General features: G+C 40.8%; 2 protein-coding genes across 6 annotated transcripts in view; both read right to left on the reverse strand.

Moving 5' to 3' along the window:
- Nucleotides 1–58: 58 nt before the first annotated feature.
- Nucleotides 59–12566, reverse strand: LOC110519296 (WD repeat-containing protein 26). Of its 2 annotated transcripts, none has more exons than XM_036973925.2 (14): nt 11897–12566; nt 9651–9750; nt 9398–9454; nt 8364–8500; nt 7900–7997; nt 6864–7020; nt 6296–6434; nt 5986–6126; nt 5617–5736; nt 5359–5504; nt 5178–5256; nt 4958–5087; nt 4495–4689; nt 59–3578 (listed from the first exon to the last, which is right to left on the reverse strand). In XM_036973925.2, exons 1-14 carry the CDS (start codon nt 12187–12189, stop codon nt 3505–3507), a joined length of 1866 nt encoding a protein of 621 aa, XP_036829820.1. In that variant the 5' UTR covers nt 12190–12566; the 3' UTR covers nt 59–3504. The 2 variants fall into 2 exon arrangements, with proteins under 2 accessions (XP_036829820.1, XP_021452125.2); XM_021596450.3 differs by having other exon boundaries at nt 59–3588.
- A 673-nt stretch (nt 12567–13239) lies between these two features.
- adcy3a (adenylate cyclase 3a) overlaps nt 13240–16447 on the reverse strand; it is a 29100-nt gene continuing 25892 nt past the window's right edge. For 2 of the 4 annotated variants that reach the window (XM_036973927.2, XM_090229354.1), the window contains exon 20: nt 13240–16371. In XM_036973927.2, coding sequence (XP_036829822.1) covers nt 16189–16371 — 183 coding nt within the window. In that variant the 3' untranslated portion in view covers nt 13240–16188. The remainder of the gene's footprint in view (nt 16372–16447) is intronic. The other 2 variants (XM_036973926.2, XM_036973929.2) reach the window with 1 other exon arrangement.

The following is a 16447-nucleotide window of genomic DNA, read 5'->3' on the forward strand; positions in this document are numbered from 1 at the left end:
ATAATCATTTCTGTGGCTGTGTTTCGTAAGCTGCTAATCATTAACGTCACTCACGGTCTTAAAACCCTGAATGCTTTATTGAAAATATACATACATATCTTCTACACGACATTACATAACAGTACAACCACTTTTTGTAATAACACATTTAAATGCAAAATGGATTCTTCCGAACCTGGCCGCTAACAAACAAACCTAACGATGGCTTCTCACCTCGCCAAGCGTTTACAGCAAGGAGTGGGAAATAAGCCCCAAAATAAGGTAAGTCTCAAAAGAACAAAAACTTGCATAAGCTGAACCTAGAACACCACATCTGTGATTGTTTTACTGTTTGATCTGTACTGAGGTGTGTGGCGTGTGTCTACATATTATTTTATATCTATCGGTCTTCTGTAACAGAACAAGCTGGTGGTGGCTGTAATGACCTGTGGGCTGGGGAGATCTGTGTCGCGGAAAAATGCTGAGCCTATATGCTGTTCTTGCACTATCTCATTATACATGCCATAACATATACAGATATAAAGCGCATACTATATCAGAAAAGCTTATTTTGCTTGACTGTCCAAAAGGAACAATTTGTACATGTTCATAATTATCTGATACGCTTGTGTACAAATGCATTACACATACATGATTAATTGTGGTCAAATAAATTAACTTATAGAAAATGAAATGGTTGAAGAGGCCAATGATAGTACAGGGAATATGAGATGAAGTGATACATGAAACAGAAAACGATAGTAACAAAATTCACAAAAGCCATAAAGAATGTTTTTTATGTCAGCCTGTAATGAACACATAACAAATCAGGACAATGAAAAACAAACCAAGCAGCAAATAAATGGTAATTTCACCACAAAAAGTGGATACGCCAAAAACGTAAGCGCTAAAGACGAGGGATAGGAGAGAAGGGAACAAGTGAGAGGCAAGGAGAGAAGAGGGAAATGGAGGTAAAATGAAAACAGCACAATGGTGGACACATAAATGAGATCAAAGTCAAGGAAAACCCAGTCAACCCCATTGCTGATACAACCCAGTTCAAACAGCAAGTTTAAGCAAGTCCTTCCCCCACTACCTAACCTCTCCACAACTATAACCTCCTAAACGTTCCCATTAGAAAGTTAGCCTCAGCACGTGCTTCACTAGGTCTAGCAAGGAGACTGAAGAGTAAGAGTATAGCCACCATATAATAAAATGCTATTTAGCTGTGAACCACAGGTGGTCAAAATGGTTTCTTCTGGCAGCAGTGAGGCCTAAGCAACATGCACATCAATCTCACCATCCCACCAATTCGGAGAAAAAAAGCTACATCCAATTTAAAATGATATTTTACTGTGTTAAAAAAACACTAAACAAACGTAATCATACAAGCACCTCCAAGATTCACTTAGATTTGTGGATTTTATATCCATCCGATTCAGTTAAAATGCCTGTAGTCCTATCATTTAAAAATTGCTAAAAGTTTGAGGTAAAAAAAAAAAAAAACGTAAATATTTCCAGCGTGTGAAAACCACAATCTCATATACGTTGAGACGTTTATTAGAGGCAGCAATGAATAAACCAAAAAAAAATGACTTTCCTGTTGGAAGAACAACATAGATATACAGTGCTGTGAAAAGTATTTGCCCCCTTTTGGATTTTTGTATATTTTTGATAGTGAATGTTATCAAATCTTCAACCAAAACCTAATATTAGATGAAGGGAACCCGAGTTTACAAGAAAACTCAATTTACAAAGTATTCCCCTGTGTTAAAAAGCAATTGCCCCTTACACTCCATAACTGGTTGTGCCACCTTTAGCTGCAATGACTGCACCCAAATGCTTCCTGTAGTTGTTGATCAGTCTCACATCGCTGTGGAGGAGTTTTCACCCACTCTTGTTCGCAGAACATTTTGGGGGGTTTCAAGCATGAACTGCTCGTGTCATCTCAATTGGGATTAAGTCTGGACTTTGACTAATCCATTCCAAAACGTCAAATTTGTTACTTTTTAACCATTTTCATGTAGACTTGATTGTGTGTTTCGGATCATTGCCTTGCTGCATGACCCAGCTGCTCTTCAGCTTCAGCTCACAGACCAATGGCTGATATTCTCCAGTAGAATTATCTGATAGAGCAGAATTCATGGTTCCTTCTATTAAGGGAAGTCGTCTAGATCCTGAGGCAGCAAAGCATCCCCAACCCATCACACTACCACCACCATGCTTGACCGTTGGTATGAGTTTCTTACTGTGGAATGCAGTGTTTGGTTTCGCAGGACATAATGGGACCCTTCTCATCCAAAAAGTTGACTCAAGTTTGCCAACAAAGTACCTTGATTATCCTCAAGACTCTAGGAAGAATGTTCTATGGACAGACTTTTCAAAAGTATAACTTTTATGAAGACATGGGTCCAATAACACCTGACGAAACACTGCATTCCACAATTAAAAACCTTAAGCATGATGGTGGTAGTGTGATGGTTTGGGGATGCTTTGCTGCCTCAGGACCTGTGTGACTTGCCTTAATAGAACAAACAGTGAATTCCGCTCTGTATCAGAATTCTACAGGAGAATGTCAGGCTATCCCTCCGTGAGCTGAAGCGGAAACCCAGCTGGGCCATGCAGCAAGACATGATCCAAAACACACAATCAAGCCTACATGAAAATGGCTAAAAAGCAACAAATTTGAAGTTTTGGAATGGCCTAGTCAAAGTCCAGACCTAATCCCAATTGAGATGTTGTGGCAGGATTTGAAACTAAGCATTTCATGCTTGAAAACCCACAAATTTCACTGAGTTAAAGCAGTTCTGCATGGAAGAGTGGGCCAAAATTACTCCACAGTGACATGAGACTAATTAACAACGACAGGAAACGTTTGGTTCGAGTCATTCTAGGTCAAGGTGGCACAACCAGCTACTGAGTGTAAGTGGGCAATTACTTTTTCAAACAGGGGTGTTGCACAACTTTGTTTATGAAAATAAATATGTAACGGTTGTGTTATTTATTCACTCAGGTTCCCTTGATCTAATATTCAGTTTTGGTTGAAGATCTGATAGCATTCAGTATCAAAAATAAGCAAAAGGAGACAATTAGAAAGGGAGCAAATAGTTTCACAGCACTATATATACCCTTATCACTCTCCACCACTACAGCCCGCTCTATATATATCAACGTACTAATCATGACAATAAATTATATTATCAATAATAAATAATAAACTCTCAACGAGGCAGGTGAAAGGTGGCAGTCCTGGGGTTAGCTCCGAGACAAAAGAGGATGGGGCCTGGCTGAACACAGGAGGTGCAGACATCAGACACTGTGAGCCACACAGGTAAGAGGTGGGAGACAGGTAAGAGGAGGTGGGATGTCACAGTCAAGGTGGCTGCTGGGTAATCGGTTAATTTCTGTGATTTGTCTGACAGCTCCGTGTGTGTGTGACGTTATCACCTGCCGCCGGAGCACAGCCCCAGGGCCAAACCTCCAGAAAGCAGCTGTCAAAATGCAATAGTTTCTCTGCTTCATTTGTTAGAGTCTAGTGTTGTTCTCCTGGATTCGAGAAGTAGTGTCTTCTGCTCCAAGGTCACCATCAGCTGTCCATGCTACAAGATTCTTTCATGGAGAGAGAGAAACAGAAGAGCATTTTCATTTATTGTTTATTTTTCAAACATTTATTTATGCCCATCCCCTTCTTCGGACTACAAAAATAAACTTTGTTTTTACAGTTTTTTTTATTTTGTTGTTACATGCAGTCTACACACATTTTACATACACTTTTTACAAACATATATATATATTTTTACAGTAGTTACATGGCAAGAATAAAATAATTTGATATTTTTTATATACATTACATCTATATAGAATAGTACTTATACCTTGCGTTGTCAGTCATAACTATTATAGAACATGAGCTTTTAAAACCACACCTCAGCTACTCAGTCCATCCCACCTATCGCCGTAAACCGCCCTCGTGATTTCTGTGCTGCTCACAAAAAATCTGAACCCGTCTAATCCTATAGGATCTACATATTGTAAGTTAAACATAAATATATTTTTTACATTGTTGATTGATTGACTATTGGCTTTCTAAATCTCCCAACAATGCTATACGTAGAGTTCATTATAGCAGAGCATTTGCATATATATTACTTTTTCTTCTTGGTCCACCCCCACACAATAGACTTAAAAACCTACAAATGGTCTTTTACACCACATTTTGTCTCATAATTACAGTGTAGAGGCTATGGTAATAATATACACTGAACCTAAAAACATAGGGTGGTTAGAGTGTTGGACTAGTAATCGAAAGGTTGCAAGTTCAAATCCCCGAGGTACAAATCTGTCGTTCTGCCCCTGAACAGGCAGTTAACCCACTGTTCCTAGGCCGTCATTGAAAATAAGAATTTGTTCTTAACTGACTTGCCTAGTTAAATAAAGGTAAAATAAAAATGGCAGATATAAAGAGGGCTCTAGACCACTAGTTAAAGTATGATGACCAGTCAAATAACTCTGTACCGTTTAGCCCCTCAGCGTCCTGGACATCAAGGAAAGGGGCGGGCCCCCAGATTCGAACGGTGCCGTCGTCTGAGGCGCTGGCCAGGAGACCGGGCACTACAGGATTCCAGCTCACACAGTTCACTGTACGTGTATGACCTGTCAACTCTGCGATGGGCAGCTCACTGCGCCTGTGCCAGATGTACACTTTGTGATCTGTAGATGGACACACAGCATAAACCAGACCATGCGAGTGTTACATATTCTCCTCTACCTTTTCCTGGGCCATGTTCATTAGGCAACAAATGGAAGAAAACGTTCATTTTCCTTTGCAAACGTTTTCCGTTGCATGAGCTAATAAACTGCCCTGACGTGTGAGTGAGTTAGTGTTGTTATACTGACAGGTTTATAAATAGTACTGAAAGTAATGTCAAAGCATAATTTGGACTCAGATGAGATCGACTAGAAGGGGACGTGGCCTTACCCTCACTCCCACTGGCGATGAAGTCTTCGTTGTGTCCTCCAAAGCAGGAGTGGATGGTGTAGAAGCCCTGTGTCACGCCCTGATACTTCCTCACCAGCACCCGGTCATGTAGGTCCCACAGGTGCACACCCTACAAGACAGACAGAATATTGACCGGTGCACTCTCTGACAGCTCGACATAATCCGAACCCCCCCCCCCCCCCCCCCCCAAACCACTCACCTGAGTAGCCACATTCAGCAGAGCTAACCTCCCGTTCTTTGAAACTGTGAAAGACATGATTGGATGGTCCTCCTGGACTCTGTGGAAGGGCAGCACAAACAGACAAATTAAAATGACAGAACTTGCATAAGCACAGGATGGGCCTGGTGATTCGATATGACAATGGAATGGACTAACTTACATGTTTCTGTCCGTAAGGTCCTCAAAGTTGTAACCACGGATACGCTGGTGTGTGTCTGATGCCAGGACGGTCCGAGTGTCACCCAGGCACCACAGGCACTGAACTCTTACTCCTTCCCACGAGTCCAGCAGGTTACCATCCAGATCCTGGGGATAAGGTTATATCAACCTCAATGCACTGATTAGTCCAACACACACAATAGCTCAATCTGCCCTTATGCTTGGACAGACAGGTCATACCCTGATGGAAGACACTCACACACTGGTAGAACTGGCCCCTCTGGCCTCCGGTGACGAAGCGCTTGCCGTCTGGATTCCAGGCCACACTGGTCAGACTGTCCTCGTGTGATTGGCTCATCTTTGTCCGCAACTCACCCGCCTGGCCAATGACAAGAGACATGGGTGAGTGAGAAGGGAGGACTTTTAAAAAACTACCTTTAACCTTTTTTTTTTATGCCTAGTAATAACATGACAATAACAACTACCATTTCCATCCTGGTGAGAGTAAGATGTGGGTAAATTAGAGATGACTTCCACAACACAATCATTGAGGAATAGGACTTTGTAGAGGACTTTTGATCTTCCAACAACAAGCATTCTGGATAAAAAAAAGTAAATCCAACATTACCTGTACGTTCCACAGCCACAGCTCTGAGCAGTCATCGGGGCCACAGGCAATCAAGTAAGTGTCATCAGGGCTCCAGGCCAGGTATGAGACACCGTAGGCGTGGCCCTCAAGAGTCTTCATCAGTTTCAACTGGTGACTCTCCTGTCAATCAGCAGCACAGTTATCACCTCAGCTAATAATTTCCCCCAAAGTTCACATCTTCCCGCCTCCGCCACCCCTTTGAAACCCCCCTCTCTTATGCCCTGTTTACTAAAACCTGATACACTTATCAGCATGATCATGGTTCGTCTGTAATGAGAAAGGCTCCTACTGTGTTGACATGCCACACGATGACTGTGGTGTCTTTGGATCCCGTGGCGAGTTTGGTGCCGTCATTGGAGAACTTGCAGAACCACACTTCATTGCAGTGTTCGGTGAGGATCTGCTGGGTGTAACAAGGGAACTGTTTCCTGTAGATAACAACACTCAGGCGTCATGGAGAGAGGACATATAGGAGATAATAAGGTTTTTGTTAATTCCAGGAATAGACCTTATCACCCTGAACGTTCTACCCAGCTAGCGTGGGTAGCTAATAAACATTTTTTAATCCAGGGCAGATAGTGGCAATGCGCTAAGGTTTTTGCATCGGTTTAAATGAAGCACTTCACTTCCATTAGGAAATGTGAACGTTAGTTAATGGCGTGTGAATCCATACAATCGTCACATAAAATCTTGTGACATAACAACCACAATAGAAGCAAGACAAACTATTACTGGGAAGTAAGACCATGACAACTACAGCTGAGGTCCAAGGCAAGGCAATTTTGACAGCCAAATTAAGGGAATGAACACAGGAAGGACAGACAACTACAGACAGAGTATAGAATGAAGAGCCTTACCGGCTGCAGGCGTGGTCCAGGAGGAGGGACACAGAGTCCAGGCCACTGTCCAGCTTGGTGTTGTGGTAGAGGCAGCGCTCTCTCTGCAGCTCCACAGCCTGCCTCAGCAGGGTCTGCAGCCGGCGCGGAGGCAGCATCACAGAGGGAGGCAGGTACGCTGCAGGACAGGAGACGGGAGGAAATGAGGCACAGTGTGATAAGATTGGAATGAGGGGAACAAAGAGAGAGGGAGAAAGATAAATTGTTTAAAAGAGATTCTATCCTTAAAATGTCACTCGGAAAAGAAGAGGAACAAAATATCTGTGTTTAAAGACACGCAATTCTGTGTCAAAGCTGGAGTTTTAGGTTCCACATGAACCTATGAAAACTCACGGACGCTTAATAAAGCTGAAACCAAGTTTATTCACCCATTGGGCCGATACAGCTGCATAAGACAAAAGACAGATTCACACAAGCACTGATATTTAACCTTTTCTCCTAGGCTGAGTCTCCTCCTACACACCTGACCAGCCAATGCATCTCTGTTGCTAGACAGAACCGTAGTGATATCTGTTCTTCCTCACTTCATTCGACCTGACCTCTATCCCAAAGTGCTCACTCACTCACGGGTGTCATTTCAACTCATACCAGACTGTCTTTTCTCCTCCCATAGGATCCCTGATGGCTAACAATAACATATCCGGACAGAATGTATACGTTATACATTTCCCTCTCTCCCTCAGTGACATGAATAAGTATATTTCATATTCTCAGAACCCAACAAGAGGAACTCATTTGATAATAAAGGTGTACTCATCTTAAACAAAACTGGGGGGTAGGCTGAATGTGAGGATGTGGTATGTGTGTGTGTGTGAGATGTGTATGTGTGGGTGTGTATATGTGGGTGTGTATGTGTGGGTGTGTGTGTGAGAGACGTGTGTGGGTGGGATGTGTGTGTGAGATGTGTATGTGTGGGATGTGTGTGTGAGATGTGTATGTGTGGGATGTGTGTGTGAGATGTGTATGTGTGGGTGTGTGCGTGTAAGATGGCACTCACTCTGTAACTTGTCCAGGAGTTTAGTGCGGGAGGCAGTGCCTTTACCCTCCCAGTCTGCCTTTGCTCTCAGGTCCTCTGCATGGCTGCACATCAGGTACCTTGGAAATAGATGTCATCAGCATTAGGCTGCCCTGCAGGACTCACCCCCAGCACCGCGAAGACAGACAGGGAATCCCATTATTCAGTCAAAATCAGCTAAAATTCAAAGGGGAGTGAAAAATGTGTCTATAATCAAATCCCATACCATCGACCATACTGAACGAGGATTGGCTGTACTCCAACACAAACACTCCTCACTGATGGAATAGTTAGTTGTCACACATTGCAATGGACATGGATCAATGCCGTTTTAAAAGGAACTACAAGTGACAGCGGTTTCAATTTTAAAAGGGGCTTAGCTCTGTGATCTAGGCTATTCCTTTAGGGTGGGGTAGGGCATTAGGACTGTGATCAGAGGTAGCTACCCGCTCAGGATGTGGATACGCTCTGTGTTGTACTTGAGGGGAGTGAGCTCAGCTCTCAGGACCTGTAGCGCCTCCAGGACCTTGGCATCCTCCAGATACTCCAGGTACTTCTGCTGCAGGAGCAGGAACTTCATCCGCTATAGAGGAAAAAATAAGACGGGCAGGGGAGGAAAGGACATGTACAAATATGAGTGCATTATGAGTTAAGCACATACATCTTAAAACATATCAAAACGATTGTCTGTGAGGAAAATGTAGCCTACACATCCTACTCTTTTACTCTTGTCCGCATTCAACTGTAGCTAGTGCTGAGTGATTAACCGAAATGTTGGTCATTTTTTGCTTTTTAAACAACTAATTGAAAGATGTCAGTTCAATTATTTGAATTCAGGTTTTTTCTGTGAGCGCAATGCGCAGTTTCTCTAGAGATAAATCAGATCAAGCCCAACTGCGCAATGTAGTAGGGACAATATTCTACATAGTTTTGTGCAGAACACATGGTAATTACCTACAATGACAAACGAGAGAGAGAACGTGCAATCAAGAGGGATAGAGAGCAGTTGCTTCGTGAGGTATCGATACCTGAAAATACATCATCTAAGATTGGTAGTTGGTATTCAGCAGTCATAAAAGTATGCCTTATTTACTGCGAAGAACCACTAAAATAGTGATTTTGTCAGACAGCATAAGCATCAGCTCTACAGAGATGACGTTGAATTAAATTATTGCCATCAAATAGGCCTAAAACAAATGTAACATACAGAAAAACTGAAATATTTTATTAAATGTGAATAGATTATGGTTAATAAGTGATAAGCAGTAATGGGCAGTCCTTACCATCATGGGACTTTTTTAAATGATTTTTTATTATTCTCTGTGTTGTTACAGCATTCAACCCACATAATGCATAGTGCATTTAATGTTAAAAACAATAATTGAAAACAGTGATTATTTTATTTTATATATAATCGAACCGAAACCGACCTCAAAACACACCAATCACTCAGCACTAACTGTAACACTGTTGGACTTACCACAATAGCACTTGGAGAATGCATCAATGCTTTCAGCTCACTCAGGTCACTTTCAGCCTATATTCAAACCCAAAAAATAGACACTGGTTATTTTCTGTTTTCTAACTACTGTACATTTCAACTTAATAAGCGAAATTGTTGTTTAAAACATTTGAGGAATGAAAAAAATAAGTCAACATGCAGAATAGATGTTTTGTGTACCTCTAAAGTTAGATGACTTAAAAAATAAAAACATCTCAAATGGTTTCATCACCTTGTCCCACTCTCCTTCCACCACATGGTTGCAGAACTTCGTGGCCGAGGAATGCTCCAGTCTGCAGCCAGACTCCTGCATCAACAGGTCCACTGTCTGACTGTAGATGAGAGGGAAAGGGGAAGCATGTGCAAAGGAAAAATACAAAGTATTTTCAAATGTCAAATAGCATTATTTTATGTAGAGGAATTCAACAATAAAGAAATAATTCATTTGAATCATGTCTACTAACTTATTACTTGGTCAAGTACAATGCCTGATAGGGTGATCATTGTATCTTCATCAATGACTTGCCAAAGTCCTAAACAATTAGACTTGTGCTGTATCAAATATGTAGACATATCTTTAAAGTTGGAGGCAAATATGATGACCGTTCAATTTTCAAAACTCTTCATGAAAACAGATTGATTTCACGTGATCTTGTGGCTTGACTGACATGCAAATACTATCAAGAAACCAAACATTCTCAATGTATTCTGGACAAGATTTTCCAGTTTCCATGGTCTTAACAACTCGCAAGAGTAATGTTATTGTAAGCATATTTTGAAATACACTTAAAAAATGTATATATATATATATATATATATATATATATATATATATATATATTAGATGTCGACCGATTAACTGGAATGAGTGATTAATTAGGGCCGATTTCAAGTTTTCATAACAATCCGTAATCTGCATTTTTGGACGCCGATTATGGCCGATTATATTGCAATCCACGAGGAGACTGCGTGACAGGCTGACCACCTGTTACGCGAGTGCAGGCAGCAAGGAGCCATGGTAAATTGCTAGCTAGCATTAAACTTATCTGATAAAAAACAATCAATCGAAACATAATCACTAGTTAACTACACATGGTTGATGATATTACCAGTTTAACTAGCTTGTCCTGCATTGCATATAATCAATGCGGTGCCTGAAATTGTGTCACTTCTCTTGCGTTCAGTGTAAGCAGAGTCGGTATATGCAGCAGTTGGGTCGCCTGGCTCGTTGCAAACTGTGTGAAGACCATTTCTTCCCAACAAAGACCATAATTAATTTGCCAGAACTTTACATAATTATGACCTAACATTGAAGGTTGTGCAATGTAACAGCAATATTTAGACTTGGGGTTGCCACCCGTTCGATAAAATACAGAACCGTTCCATATTTCACTGAAAGAATAAACATTTTGTTTTCGAAATGATAGTCTCCGGATTTGACCATATTAATGACCTAAGGCTCGTATTTCTGTGTGTTTATTATATTAGAATTAAGTCTATGATTTGATATTTGATAGAGCAGTCTGACTGGGCAGTGGTAGGCAGCAGCAGGCTCATAAGCATTCATTCAAACTGCACTTTCCTGCATTTGCCAGCAGCTCTTCGCAATGCTTGAATCACAGCACTGTTTATGACTTCAAGCCTATCAACTCCCGAGATTAGGCTGGCAATACTATAGTGTCTATAAGAACATCCAATAGTCAAAGTTTTATGAAATACAAATGGTATAGAGAGAAATAGTCCTATAATAACTACAACCTAAATCATCTTAACTGGGAATATTGAATACTCATGTTAAAAGAAACCAGCAGCTTTCATATGTTCTCATGTTCTGAGCAAGGAACTTAGACGCTAGCTTTTTACATGGCACATATTGCACTTTTACTTTCTTCTCCAACACAGTTTTTGCATAATTTAAACCAACTTTAACATGTTTAATTTTTTATTGGAGACTAAATTGATTTTATTTGTGTATTATATTAAGTTAAAATAAGTGTTCATTGCTCATTCAGTATTGTTGTAATTGTCATTATTACATACATACATACATACATACATACATACATACAGACATATATATATATATACATAAATCGGCCGATTAATCGGTATTGGCTTTTTTTGGTCCTATATACTGTATAAATATATAAAAAGTCTGCATATGGCTGATGATGAGGGAAGTGTTAGGCTACGTAACGAGAAAACTCCCATGTTCTTGTTATTTCATGAAGTCCCATTTCTGGACCCCAAAGTAACAGTTAACGGTAGACCAGTTAAACTGTGCAATAGTGGGCCATCTTTCTCCCTTCATCAATTTTCTAAAGGACCCGTGCTGTATTCAATGTGACCTCTACAAAACTCTGTTTATCTCACCGAACTAGTCGCTGTCAACATGACTTGCTTTATTCGCGCTTATTATGAAGGACACGATTTAGCATCAGCTGACAGCTAGCTAGGAAGTTAGCGAACGTTACTTACTTAAGTCCTAAATCGTGTAAATGTTGCCCTATAAGTCTAATGACATCTTCCTCTGACTGAGAGAGACGCTTCTTCTTTTTCACGGAGTTTGCATCCGAAGACACGGCGTTGTTGGATGCTGCTGGGGCTGGGATACCGACGTTGTTACTGACAGAGTTCCCATTGTTTGTTGTGGATAGTCCATTAACGTTAGTGTGAGCTCCCCCGGCGGAGGACGGCTCTCCGTTTTGCGCACTGTTGTTTAGGCAGGACAGCTCCGAATCTTGACCCTGTCCTGCCCCGTTGGCCTGCATGTTATTAATGTAGATGTGGGCTACACTGTGCGGATTTAATCGAATGACAGGAGCAACGGGTGAATTGGGAAAAGTTAAAATCCCCACAACTGTAGACAGGGCCGCTGACCCAATTGCAGCCCCAAGCTCCCCTGCTCCCTCCACCACCGAAGCTCGGTATTTCTTCCGCGGTGGCGGCGACACTCCGCCGGTTTCCGAGTCGGAGGAAGCGGAGGCCAGAGTTAATTCGCCAAGGGCGTTGGTGACAGAATGCTGGCAAAAGTGTCAGAGACGAGACAATAACTCGTTTTTATCGCGGAGCTTCTCTTGTTATTGTTGCTCTCCAGTCAGCTGCAGATTCATTATGGATATTGAGACGCAATGACGTCACCGGAAATTCCGACACTACCTTGTGTCCGGGTAGTCCATTTTTGGCCCACTTGAAGTTCATACTGAACTTTGTTTGTTTCACAAGTTAATATACCTTTTTATATTTTGATTAATTTTCTATTGGGAAAATGACAACTTGTTTACGATAAAAGGGTGAATCTGCAGTTCTAACAATAACAGTGACTGCTGTAACCAAATGCAACCACTCTCAAATTCATAGACAAGAGCTATGGATGCATGACGTCAACATTATAGAATGAACTAAGTTGAGGCTATACAGCATTTGTTTCAAATTACATTGTTTAGAGTTTATATTTTCAGTTTGTGTGGGGTACGACAATTGACCTAAGGTCATGAGACTTCTATTCAATAATCAATGGGTATGTATATATATATATATTTTTTAAAATCTATTTTATATATCATTCATTTAAAAGTCTAAAACTGGAAGTTGCAATTGCAGGTTTCCCCTTTAAGTTTTTTTTCAAGCTACATCAAAAAGGGGGATCTCTTCTCAACAAGCAAAATTGGTTGAAACGTATTTTCAACATATTGTGTTCATTAGGTTCTGCAACTTCTGCATGAAATGGATTGGAAGTCACACTCTCAACATATACAACAACTTTATGCTATCCAAAGAGGAGACAACAGGCCTACTCAAAACACACTAAATAAAGAAAGTATTAGGGACCATGGTTTAATTTCGTTTTTTTTATCAATACACTTGAAAATGACAAATAATTTAAACAAAATACATTAATAACTTATCTTTCAACTCAAACACAGATAGTTTACAGACCATTCAAAGTGCCATTTTATTCCCAAGCCTGAGGTTCTTTAAAATACAAATCGAGAAACAGCAAAGACCTGCATTTTGGCCACATGTACAGGGACCAAAGCCATTCCTTCAACATTGGCACTTTTACATTGGTTTAAAAAAAGGAAATCTGTCCCTGACAACTGCAATAAATTAAATTAATGAACAGTAAACTGTATGTACAACTTAGAGACTCATTAGTCCTTTATCCCTTCACTGTAAATAGAATCTCAGCATGAATTAAACTTAGTTATAAAAATATTAAAAGGGCCAGGAATGTTTTAATTTGTGTTAGGGGCAAGCGAGGACAGAGGGTTGTAGAAGAATAAACTATTGCACTTCCATCCAATTTCAGAGAAAAGACACTGACGGGGACACAATACGAGCAAAAGAAACTCAGCCGCACCTGCAATACTGTCCACATATCCACCTTACATACACACAAACAAACAAACAAACATTGCTGTGGAAAAGGAATTTGCCCCCTTAATTCTCTACTTTAAAAAAAAAAAATGTAATACTGAATATTATCAGATCTTCAACCAAAATCTAATATTAGATAATGGGGACCTGAGTGAACAAATAACACAACAATTACATACCTATTTAATTGATTTCAGAAACATAGTTATGCAACACCCAATGCTCATGTGAAAAAAGTAATTTCCCCTTACACTCAATAACTGTTTGTGGCACCTTTACCTCCAATGACTCCAATCAAACGCTTTAGTTGTTGCTCAGTCTCTCACGTTGCTGTGGAGGAATTTTGGCCCACTCTTCTATGCAGAGCTGCTTTAACTCAGCGACATTTGTGGGTTTTCAAGCATGAACTGCTCATTTCAAGTCCTGCCACAACATCTCAATTGGGATTAGGTCTGGACTTTGTCTAGGCCATTCCAAAACTTCAAATTTGTTGCTTTTCAGCCATTGATTGTGTTTTTGGATTATTGTCTTGCTGCATGACCCAGCTGCGCTTCAGCTCACAGAAAGCCTGACATTCTCCTCTAGAATTCACTGATACAGCAAGCATTTTGCTACACCCACAATAACATCTGCTAAATATGTGTATGTGACCAATAACCTTTTGTTTGATACAGAGCATGATTTATGGTTCCTTCTATTAAGGCAAGTCATCCAGGTCCTGAGGCAGCAAAGCATCCCCAAACCATCAGACTACCACCACCATGCTTGACTAATGGTACAAGGTTCTTACCGTGGAATGCAGTGTTTGGTTTTTCGTCAGGCATAACGGGACCCATGTCTTCCAAAAAGTTATACACTTGACTCATCTGTTCATAGAACATTCTTCCAAAGAGCCTTGATGATCTTCCAGGTGTTTTTTGGCAAACGTAAGTCAACTTTAATCCAAAAGTCAAGTCTACTTTAAAATGACTAAAAAGCAACAAAATTGAAGTTTTGGAATGGCCTAGTCAAAGTCCAGACCTAATCCCAATTGAGATGTTGTGGCAGGACATGAAAGGAGCAGTTCATGCTTGAAAACCCACATATGTCACTGAGTTAAAGAAGTTCTGCATGCAAGAGTGGGCCAAAATTCTTCCACAGCGACGTGAGAGACTGATCCACAACTACAGGAAGCATTTGGTTGCAGACATTGCAGCTAAAGGTGGCACAACCAGTTATTGAGTGTAAGGGGTCAATACCTTTTTCACACAGGGGAATTGGGTGTTGCATAACGTTGTTAATTAAATAAATAATATATATATTTTTTTTTTGTAAACTCAGGTTCCCTTTATCTAATATAAGGTTTTAGTTGAAGATCTGCTAATTCAGTATCAAAAACATGTAAAAACAGAGAAAATCCTAAAGGGGGCAAATACTTTTTTCAGGGCACTGCATTTCGATCTACCGGAATACCCATGACCACAGGTGTCAGCTACTCACAAAAACCTGGTGACCACAAACTCTAAAATACCATGAATCACTCTTGCTTGTCAACGTGCATGCGCACACCTGCAATGCCTCCAAAAAAACACAAAAACATTCAACCTGTCGCCAATTTCACACCTGAGGACTCACACCTGGGTTCTGTGCCCACTGTCAGCATAGACTCAGATGCCGTAAAGAAGTGATGTATGCCAATGTAAACAAAGGGGGGGTGGGGGGGGGGGGGTGGAGAACATAGAAGGCATGTGTTCCAAATTCATAGCTAACAGAAAAAGGGCATGTCATGTTACTTGATTCCGGATCAGAAAAAAGTGAGAAAGAATACTTTCACTGCAGGCTTATTCAGCACACACACACACACCTCTACCATCTTATCTCAAGTCATCGCCATCTCCAAGCAGTTTGGAGATACTGTAACAAACACAATGAAATCCATTCTTTTCCAAATATAAAGTATTTTGTAAAAGGGGGAAAGTATTCAAAATGAGGCATTTAGTCCAACAGCCATGATGCATCTGGCTTGAGCGGCGTCGTAAGGATGGCATTGCAGTGAGTACATGAATGTGTATTTGTCAGACTGTGTTTCTGAATAAGAGTGTTTGTCTAAGACTGTGTGTAACTATGTGTGACTATACAGTAGTGTGATATGTGTTCATAAGTCTGTAGTGCAAATAGCTGAGCACTATTTTGAAAAGCTTTGTAGTTTGCAAAAAAAGTATTTGAACAGGCAGGGTGGGGGAGGGGGAGACGGGACAAATCTTCTTTCTTTGCAAGATGTCCATATCCTCTGACATACTTTGCAATTCTGAAAGAGTGTTGGTATAAAGCATAAATTCAGATCTCACTTATACATTACAATGTATATTTCTGATTATGCGTGTGTGTTTCTGTGAGCATTGACACGCAGGTCAGGAGTTGTCCACCACTTGGTGTGGCAGGGTGACCGAGGAGCCGTTGATGAAGGAGCCCTGTTTTTCTCTACCCTTCAGAAAGTAGGTAAGCAGCTCTCCTTTCCCCTTCACAAAGATAGGTCCCCTCCTCACAAAACGGAATCCGTACTCCTTCAAGATGTGGTAGCAATCTTCCACCACCTGGGGGCAGTAGAATCACATCAAATTGTAGGTGATGAATCCATCCAACATGTGTTTTCTACCCAGATTTGGTAAT

Source organism: Oncorhynchus mykiss, chromosome 3 (assembly GCF_057628025.1).
Source record: "Oncorhynchus mykiss isolate SJ-2025 chromosome 3, ASM5762802v1, whole genome shotgun sequence".
Classification (NCBI taxonomy): domain Eukaryota; kingdom Metazoa; phylum Chordata; class Actinopteri; order Salmoniformes; family Salmonidae; genus Oncorhynchus; species Oncorhynchus mykiss.

Excerpts from the sequence above, each read along its gene's own strand:
- LOC110519296 (XM_036973925.2), bottom strand. The coding sequence starts at position 12,189 with ATGCAGGCCAACGGGGCAGGACAGGGTCAAGATTCGGAGCTGTCCTGC. Across the intron at positions 7,998-8,363 it reads CGTATCCACATCCTGAGCGG|GTACCTGATGTGCAGCCATG; the intron begins GTAGCTACCTCT and ends TCTATTTCCAAG. Across the intron at positions 5,257-5,358 it reads GACCTTACGGACAGAAACAT|AGTCCAGGAGGACCATCCAA; the intron begins GTAAGTTAGTCC and ends GCCCTTCCACAG.